The sequence below is a fragment of the Patiria miniata genome, unplaced genomic scaffold (genome assembly GCF_015706575.1).
Source record: "Patiria miniata isolate m_02_andy unplaced genomic scaffold, ASM1570657v1 HiC_scaffold_20, whole genome shotgun sequence".
Lineage (NCBI taxonomy): Eukaryota > Metazoa > Echinodermata > Asteroidea > Valvatida > Asterinidae > Patiria > Patiria miniata.
The window spans coordinates 22,671,089-22,681,289 of record NW_024037059.1 but is presented as its reverse complement, the minus strand read 5'-3'; the positions used below and the strand labels follow the sequence as shown (position 1 = coordinate 22,681,289).

Here is a 10,201-nt window from a genome sequence, read left to right as displayed (position 1 = left end):
CAGTAAAAACCAAATAAAAAAGCAGTAAAAACAAACTATACGATCTTTTGGTAAAAACTAAGACCCAATCCGAAACGGGCGTTTTGTCAGTGGCCGGCTATAGGTTGAGTGTTCGGTTAGCCCGGCTGTCGTGGCTACCCGCCTGCCTTGTATACCCGAGTCGATCCGTAGCTCGTACTCGAACGCACCTTGTGTGTGCACCATGCATGCGCGTACGCCACACTCAAAACAAAATAGGCCTAGCGCTGCAGAGCCTCTGGGGGTCGCCTGCTACTGACACCTGAAGTAAACACAAACCTTTCTTGTTTTAAAAAATTCTCGCCAAAAGGTGGATGAAGACCGGTCTTATTCCGACAGTATGTCACAAAACAATTCAACAGACGTAAAGCGCCCCAGCAAAATAGTTCGGTATGTATGACTATGTCTATGAATACGGCTATTAACTCTGCCCAATATCCGGACAGTAGCTATTCTATGGAACTGTTGACGGCACTGTGCGCTTTCTTCTAATTCACGCAATCTTAAGAATGGGCGCGCATTCTTAAGATTGTGTGGGAGTATGACGTGCACAATTTATCATGAATTCTGCGCAATCTTTAACAAACGTTGCACGACATATATTTTAATAGGCCTAGGCTAGCCTAGCTCTACTGAGTGGAGCGTTGAATTACGGGTACCCCTCCATACAAACGCTCCACCGATTTGCCATACTTTGGTAGCACCATACACGGTCGTCATGACGGTATGCATTTTGTGCATGCCCTCGCGAGGACAAGGCCAAAAAAAACTGATAAAGAAAATACAAATGAGGAAGACAGTAACCCTGGATAGATCCACACATTCATGACATTCCATATGACCCCTCAAATTGTTTCAAACAACCGGTAATTTTGAAAAAAGAACAAAATAGTCTGAACTTACCGCTCACAATTAAATGTGTCTGCCGAGTTGCACAGTCTATTTCACTGACATGACTGATGCATAATTCATTGCGCGCGTGTGTGACGTCACTATTGAAGAAAAACAAGTCGCGCTTAATCAATGACTGTTTCATGTACTGATATGTGCCCCGCACCAAAAACCCACAGTCAGACGGCGCGGGGCACATATGACTACATAAAACAGCTATTGAGTAAGCGCAACTTGTTTTTCTTCAATAGTGACGTCACACACGCGCGCAATGAATTATGCATCAGTCATGTCAGTGAAATAGACTGTGCAACTCGGCAGACACATTAAATTGTGAGCGGTAAGTTCAGACTATTTTGTTCTTTTTTCAAAATTACCGGTTGTTTGAAACAATTTGAGGGGTCATATTGAATAACATGAATGTGTGGATCTATCCAGGGTTACTGTCTTCCTCATTTGTATTTTCTTTATCAGTTTTTTGGGCCTTGTCCTCGCGAGGGCATGCACAAAATGCATACCGTCATGACGACCGTGTATGGTGCTACCAAAGTATGGCAAATCGGTGGAGCGTTTGTATGGAGGGGTACCCGTAATTCAACGCTCCACTCAGTAGAGCTAAGGCTAGCCTAGGCCCCCCCCCCATGTTAAATTAAATGTAGGCTTTTAACATGTTTAAGGAAAAATAATTCATATAATGAGAAAAAACAGTCTATGCTTCTGTACTCGTTTAACTAAGATAATTTGAATTTAATTAAAGTTGTTATAGCCCCATTAATGTAGCCAATTTACTGGACTACCTCCGTAAATAAGCCCCACTTGGAACAGGTACCCGAAAATGTCAAGTTTTTATTTTCACATTTAGACTTTGTACTGCGATAGAAAAAGTAGTCCCGCCTTTTCAGACGTCTATATTTCGTATAATTTCCAGGTTCGTTTGCACAGTGCACACGTTAGCGTATGGGGCCGTATCGTAAGTCTTACGCCTCATAGCTCCGATGCCTAATAAATCCAACATTTTGGAATTATGAGGTGTCGGATTTATGAGGCATCGGACTTATGTGTTCCGCCTCATAGCTCCGACATCTCATAAGTCCGGCGTCAAACAAACGAGGCGTACGACTTATGGACCGAAATAGAAGTAAATTTAATAGTTATTAAATAATTTAATAATTATGGGGCGTCAGGGCTACGAGGCGTCAGAATTATCAAGCGTCGGACTTATGGGCTTTGTTTTGGTTGGGGGTAAGATTTTGTCAGACTTAACATGTATGAGGCGTCGGACAGATGAGGCGTCAGACTTATGAGCACACCTCCTGGAAGGAAATCTTTGGTCATTGAATTGAGAGTTTGCCTTATGCCAAGCAATGTCTGCTGCAATATTATTGGAAAAGCAACGTCATCATAAGGACCTCTTGTTGTCACACTTTTGAAAACATCATTTGACTGATTTCATAGTCACTACAGCAAATCCGTTCCCCACTGGAGAACTTACAAAGTTTGTCCTGATCTTCAGTGAGGTCTTTAAAAAAACTGTCCATTGTTTTGTAAAAGTGGGTCATCTTCAGGAAACCGCCATAAAGGAGCATTGATTGACTTGTCAATAAACCCTAGATATTACAGCCATTGAGATGTAACAATTACAGCAATTGAAAATTGGCACTTTGGTATCAGCATAGACCGCATTGAGTGAACCATTACTTAGTCTGTGATAGGATGCAAGAAAAGCAGAGATCTTTTCCTGCAGATGATAAACATACCCACCAAACCAGAAAATAATTGTTCAAACGGTTCCCATGGAAAGGAACAAAAATGTACCCAACTTATGTGCATTTTTCATAAAAGTGTCCCAGGATCGATGTCATCCACTTTTTCCCATCACCACTTCCGGTAAATGTCTTGCAAAAACATGTTTACTGGTAAATGGAGGCAGTGGAACTTCACTGCGATGAACCAAGGAGGTTCTTTGTGATCTTAAACAGTTTCCCTGGATCAGAACTGTTTTCCATGATGAGGTTGGAGCAGAAGTCCCGACGGGCGATTTTCATTAGGTAGTTGGACTTATAAGACATACATTGTACAGTGTGAGTCTCTCTCTTCAGTGTCTTAATGTCAATTGATTTTCTTTTCCTTTATGAAATGTGTTGTGTAGGGAGGACAGGTTTGACAGGTAGGTTTGAAAACAGGTGATTAAAGCATGGAGGATCATTGAGAACTTTAGGCCAAAAAAAAAATAGTTCTGCTTCCGATTACATGCCTTTCAAAAATAGGGTCGGTCGGTCGGAATTTTTTTTTTTTTGCCAATTATTTTATGCAGATTGAATGGGGTATTCAATTATATGCGAAGTTTTAGCCTGAACTATTTCTATTGCACTACGAAAGCTATACACGAAATGGCAACAAAAAGTGAGTAAAACCTACCTTTAATTATTGTCAATATATTTACGTTCGATAATTTCAAAAAAAATAATGGAAAATTCAGGCCGTTCGCACCATATGCACAACGCTAGTCAAGACGCGGGGAGCTGGCCAAAACTCCGAGGTGTGTGATGCGTGCGTGTGTGGCGAGCGGCCCACCATGGGCCGACAGACCTGTTTTTAGGGTCAACAATTTCGGGAAACACGCGGCATGTATCACTCCAAATACGAGTAGTGCGATCTCAAAATGAACTCTTGAACACAGAAAATACATACACAGACAAGCTAGATCAATTCTGTTAATTAACTTGCAAAAATGTTCTTTCTCCATCGGTGTTTTCTTGGCATTTTTACGATGTCGAATCCGACCAGCTGACAGTGGCCTGCACTGTACTGATAGCGCGCTATCGGTCAAATAGCTAGCTATGGACTGGTTACCGCATTTTCATTATGTCTTCTAAATTGGCCCCTAGCCCTGCGCGGCACGGCGGGAACCAGTCGTTGCCACGTGACTATAGTCACCGTGCGTGACATCGAATAGCGAAGTAGTTATATCGCGAAGGGAATTTGTAATAACGGAGGTTTCTTTTGAAAAAAAGCAAATGTAAGTAAGAAAACAAATAAATACAAGCATTTTTGGATGCAAAAGGGTTGTTGAGAGGTATTTTGTGAAGACAGAAAAGACAGATTTTATTTGTATTTATTAATTTTTTTTTTTTTTTTTTTTTTTTTTTTTAGAATTGCCAATAAAATTGTTAGGGTCGCAGCCTAAAAATAGGGTCGGTCGGGTAACCGGAAGCAGAACTATTCTTTTTTTTGGCCTTATCATTACGACGAGTAATAATAAGAACTAGCGTGTGTCCATGCTGGTGCGTTGGTTGATCGACGTGCTGTTGGTGACCCATGGATTCAAGCACTTCCATCAGACATAGGGAATCACGGTTGTCGGGCACACGACCATATTGAAGTCAGCAGTTATGCATATAAGTAAAGGTTCTGCTGATAGGATAACTGATTCCAAACAGTCACCAAATTCAGAGAAAAAGGTGCCAGTTGTAATGGGGTTATTTGTAGAGTATGAGGTGCTATAGACACAGTCTATGAAGCTTGTAACTGACAATCCACTCCGAGTAATCAAAGGAGTTCAGTTCAGAAGTAGCCACTTGGGTAACATTAAGCTATTTCTAAAGAGGAGGCCAGTACCACCGTCCAGTTTGGTTTTTGCGGGGATGATCCAGAAAAGTGAAACCAGCAGGAGTGATTTCAGCTTTTTAGTGGGCAGTGTCCATCTCAGTCAACCAAGTCTCAGTTAGACAATACAGGTCAGCTCCACTGCTGCATACGTAGTCAACAAATTCAACAGACCTACTTTTCACTGACCTAGTGCACAGTTTCAGAAAAGTGCACAGTTTCAGAAAAGCATCAGAGTTGTGTTCTTGTGGATTACATGTAGAGGAAGTGAGCAATGGTATCTGAGAGCACGTTTCGGTCTTTGAACATAATGACAGCAGTGATTAATTAGTACCGGAAGTTTGCATCTTCCACCTCTGTGACCTTGATAATGCAAGATATACCATTGATTTTGAGTAAATTAAATGTTTCTTGGTGAACAAATCCACCGAAGGGGGGGGCGAAGTTGTAAGAGTCGATGACGCGTAGTTTCAACGTGATTATCTGACCTAGGTGGTTCACAGGGGCCTGGGTTTTGAGAAATGTCTATAAAAACAGTCAGTGGGAAGATCATGCCCATAAATAGCAAGGCACGTACTTCCATGTTAGGACCACTTGCAAGTGATGATTTTGTTGAGGAGAATCCACTTTGCATGGGTGTGGCATGGGAGTTCCAAGTTCAATGTACATGTATGTAACCTGATGAGCATGAGGTTCTGTCCATGTTGGTGTGAACTTGAGAAAACTCCTAACCAATGAGACTTGAACTAATTCTACTACTTGCAGATACAAAGCACCAGAAGATGCAACTCCTGATGACCCTACAGCTGACTACATGAACCTGCTTGGAATGGTCTTCAGTATGCTGGGACTTATGATGAAGGTTGGTGCATCACACACATACACTCAGAAAACCTCAGTATCCACGTATACTTGAAACAAATTTTCTTTTGTTTTTGTTCTCATATGGAATATATTTTTGCAGAATGATGATAACATAAAAACTACATACACTTATTTTGAAGCTCTATACTGGAGAATTCTGTTTTAATGCTGTTTGTTTTTAGAAGATGACCAATAGTCAATGCCATTCATTCTCCATAATAATGTTGTAATTATGCTCAAGTTATGTCATAAGTTGATATTGTCAGTTAAATCATGTATTAATAATTGCAGTCTGTGATAAAAATGAAAGTATCATATCAATGTATCTCATAATTAAAACATTCACATACTTAATAACATTTTCTTTAAAATTATTTCGCATGACTCAATCTTTTGTTTTCTCATGATTTTTATGTTGCAAAGTCTTGCTTCAGTTTATTGGTTTGTTCGGTCATTTGTGGTATCAATCACCATTTCTACCTATTGGCCCCCCAACCATAACAATCATCATCCAGTCAAATGCCAACACCAGGGTTTATTGGAATCTGTTAGAGTGAGCACTGCACTGGTATATGCAAGGGCGTCAATTGCTCCTCAAAAGTGGGGGGGGGGGGGGGGGGAGACACACCTTGATCAGAACTAATGCGAGCACGAAGCCCTAACAACATGGGGTTCGGGGCCCGCTTAAGGGCCGCAAAACATTTTGGATTCTAGACACTCTGTGGTGCAATCTGAGGCAATTTCTGACCACTTAAACCATTTTCTTTTAGCAAAAGATAATCATTTAAATATCATCGAATCAGCTATTTTGAACTATAAAATCATATAGGCTATAGGCTACAATTTTTATTTGGGGACGAAAAAGTGGGGAGGGGGGCAAACAATGTGATATCCTCCCACTTTAAAAAGTGGAGGGGGGGGGGGGAACTTGTCCCCCCGTCCCCTACGGATTGACGCCCGTGGGTACATGTAAACTGATTATGCTTTCCAATGGGGTGAGGCATACCACCATAAACAGAGTCCAACAGTTTGGCTGTAGAGGTTACCATATGGTGTTGGACTGTTCAGGTGTGAGGGATGTTCCTAGTCAATCACTCATCAAGGGGTAAGGAATTATGCTCTTTAGATGGACACACGATGTTAGTAATTGTATTCTTCTTGTCTGTTCTCTCCTCAGATGAAATGGTGTGCATGGATTGCTGTTTTCTGTTCTTTCATTAGTTTCTCTAACACAAGATGCACAGAGGATGGCAAGCAGATGTTTAGTAGTTTTATGTAAGTTTCAGTCATTTAATCATGCATTTTACAGCACTGTGGGGATACCAATGCCTGGTTCGTTCATTGGGGTGAATCCTGCATTTCAGGGGAGAATTTCCCCGGCAGGTTCACCGTCAAGATTAAATCCCTTGGAGAACTTCTCCCTGGACTCGCCCACGGAGGGAGCAGGAGGCCCCATGGATAGTACTGATTCCATGTTACAGGTCACTGAACTCTGAGACAATTTTTCTAATCGCCTCACATTACGTTGTCCTTGGAGACATCTTGGGTTAAAAGTCACGTTTACAATGCTGCGAAGAAACTAAAGACGACACAAGAAGACTGAAGATACCTTCTACTTTATTCTGAACTACAAAAACTCTCAGATAAATGAAAGAAAGCAACGATATGTTACCAGAAAACTGCACAGCAAAAAATATAACGTCTGCCTTTGAATGCCGATTATCTGATTATGGATAGGTTATTGTGTGAACTCTTAGCAAATGAATTGCGCCGTCTAGGGAAATATGCATTAGTAGTGGCTCTACAGATAAGTAGGTTGCAGTTAACTGAATTTGTAGAAGAGTACGGACAGTACATTTTAAATATTCACAAAAAGACAGTTGGCTGTTTGATGAAGCTATGGAACCACAGACTTAAACCTACAAATATTCATGTCTTGATACTAGTGTCATGTTACAGCATTATTTCATTATCTTTCCCATCTTTCCTGTCACAGGTTGTCCATTTCAGCTGTTGTGATGTCATACCTGCAGAATCCTCAACCTATGACGTTACCATGGCAATAAGTAGATGCTTCAGTAGCTCCGCTTCATTAGTTTACCAAAAAAGGCATTTTACAGCATTTGTAATATAGAAATTCGCAGATGAAATAAAAATAAGAGAAATTGGGTTCTTGATACGTACAATCATCTACAAAATATCCGTTAGAGTGTGGTGAAGGAACTTGCACTTTAAAATCCTGGGCGGATCCATAACCAAATTGTCACGATTGTTGGGGGAAGGGGGGGGGGGGCTGGAGACTTGACCTCATTTGATGATAGGGGGCGCTCTTTTGCCCCTTTTAATTATTACAGGGAAGGGGATGAGAAGCATCGATTTGAAAAAACAGTCATCTCCACTCCTCTTCTAGTTTAATGACCCCCCCCCCCCAAAAAAAAACAAAATTGACACTTCGGTTTTGTAAGGGGGGGGGGGGGCATATATTGAACTTGTTGACCCTCCCCATCTGCCTTTGTGTAAAAAACAAATGTGTTGGAGGGGGGGGGGGGAGTCTCTCACAAGTGACAGCCGGGGCGTGCCCCCACCGCACCCCCTGGATCTTCCACTGAGTAACAGTAACAGTAGTAGTACCAAGCCCCTTCAAAGTTTTCAGATGCTTTTTACGCATTCTGCTTGGCTAAAGTTTAACATGAAATAAATAGTTTAAAATCTTAATAAAAAAAAAATAAAAATAAATTGCAAGTACCCCCTCTCCCCCCAAATAACTCCAATTCTACTAATCTGTGTTGCAATCGATCTGAGGATTGTGAATGCACTAAGTACTGCCGTTTCAGCATCTATAAGATGAATGGCATTTTTGAAAAGTACATTTACAGTTGCATTGCAATAACAAAAACAAAATTTACAAACAAAAACACATAAATAATAAAAAAGATTGTTTAATACCTGTTAACATTTAATTTGAAATGAGAACCATCAAATGATATCCAATTATTGTTTTTACTAGTGTGGTATTTGCATCTTGCTTTCACATCCTAGAAACGGTTATTGAATAAAATGTCATAATTTAATATAAATTTGGTCTGTGTTTATACTGGTTATTTATGGTAATTATAAGATAATGTGTTTTAAAATAAGAAGAAAGAAAAGCACAACAAAAATTTGGAATGCATCGTAGCCATTTCCAAAAATCAATCATAGATAATTGGAAAATGATCCACCTTTGGTCATCTTAAATGACTAGGCACCCCCTTTGTAATTCTTTCTGTCCTCATTGAAGTTAGTCCCAGTATTTTCTGCATGGGGAAGACTAACATACATGTAGGCTTGGCTCATGGAGTATCTGCACTAATCACCTGCTGACAACTATGTCCAGGTTCACGTCTGGGTCCATATGTCAAGGTCTTTGCCTTTGGTGGGTGTCCATGTTTCGCAAAAATCTGAAAAGAAACAAATGTTAATTTTGATTTTTTTTTTAATGGGGGGGGGGGGGGAGGGCGTATGTAAGAGAAGCTTGTGTTCACCTGAATGTGTTCACCTGAATGAGTCTTGAATGCTTGTGAAATGAATGCGTTGTAATACATGTTCAGATTTTAAATATGTTAAAATTCATAAGGATATAAGTCTGACAGAAAAAGGATAGTAAAGTAACAACCAGTGTACAATGGCCCCAATACTAAAGTGCTGAGGCATTTCTTGGGATTAGCTGATTTCCTTATTTTTTACTTCTCATGAATGCCATCACTAATTGAGAAACACTGTACAAAATCTTGTGGTGTTTGGAATTTCCTTTTTTTTCCTTCTAAATTTCCAGTTGTAATATGCCTGATGATTGCATTATGCTGAAGTTCAGCAGCTGATCAGGATAAAAGCCAACCAGTCTTTGATAACATTGAGAGTTGATGTAGACCATTTCGCTTTAGGAAAAGCATAAAAATGTGTTAGGGGCTGTTATGTTGTCTATACCTATAGTGGCTGTCGTAACATGAAGTAGGCTTTGCTGACACTCGCTACCTCTAGAACAATCTTTCCTTTCTGCCCATCTTGGAGTTTCATATCACCCATACGGATACCCAACATTCCAAAGTTGATGAATACTTGCCTCCGCAACCATGCATCTGTGCATTATGCAAATTCATCAGGATGTCCGATGTAGTAGCCAACGAAGGCTATTACAGCTAGCAGGACTGCTGCTCCCAAGAACTTGGCTGCTGTGAATAACAGTGAGCCTTCTTCCTTGGAATACTCTGGTTCGTCTTCTGTTCCTTGAATATCTGGTGTGGAAATACTGGAGTTGTCTTCCTCTGCCATACTTATTGGTGAGATGCGTCACTTGCCACGGAATTGGTGCTGCTGCCTTGTTCTTGAAGGATCCAGTTAATACCAATTTAATCTGTCACATGTAACTTACAGAATCCTGTTGAAAGTTCAGTATAATGAACACTTTTTGTATGTAGTACTATGCAGACAATTTACTCGGACTGATTCTCCACACGGATCCATATGCTGGGTTCTCAAAGTTCTCAAACTTTAGGAGCTGGCTCATGAATACTGAATCTACTCCAAATACGTCCATGTATAAGCAAATATAGTCAAGCTGCATTTATATCACATATATCACATGATCCCTCTTGTAAATGACTCCAAGATAAAACTATTTGTATGCTGGAAGGCTCATGTGGACTTTGGATTTTTGTCAACAAAGTGGTTGAGGGCGTATTTAACCAGTGCAGGTATCGTGTTATGCAAACAGGGGTATATTAGGAGGCAATGGGATAGGTGGGGCTAATTTGTCCATGGGGAGGGGCCTGTCAATAAAAAA

General features: G+C 40.5%; 1 protein-coding gene across 1 annotated transcript; it reads left to right on the top strand.

Annotated features, from left to right (window-relative positions):
* Positions 1 to 214: 214 nt before the first annotated feature.
* On the top strand, positions 215 to 8,456 carry LOC119728235 (protein Asterix-like). Its single transcript, XM_038200390.1, has 4 exons — positions 215 to 408; positions 5,281 to 5,377; positions 6,557 to 6,654; positions 7,376 to 8,456. Exons 1-4 carry the CDS (start codon positions 359 to 361, stop codon positions 7,443 to 7,445), a joined length of 315 nt encoding a protein of 104 aa, XP_038056318.1. The 5' UTR covers positions 215 to 358; the 3' UTR covers positions 7,446 to 8,456.
* The last annotated feature ends 1,745 nt before the right edge of the window (positions 8,457 to 10,201 follow it).

Excerpts from the sequence above, each read along its gene's own strand:
- LOC119728235 (XM_038200390.1), top strand. The coding sequence starts at position 359 with ATGTCACAAAACAATTCAACAGACGTAAAGCGCCCCAGCAAAATAGTT. Across the intron at positions 5,378-6,556 it reads TGCTGGGACTTATGATGAAG|ATGAAATGGTGTGCATGGAT; the intron begins GTTGGTGCATCA and ends TTCTCTCCTCAG. Across the intron at positions 6,655-7,375 it reads CAGATGTTTAGTAGTTTTAT|GTTGTCCATTTCAGCTGTTG; the intron begins GTAAGTTTCAGT and ends TTCCTGTCACAG.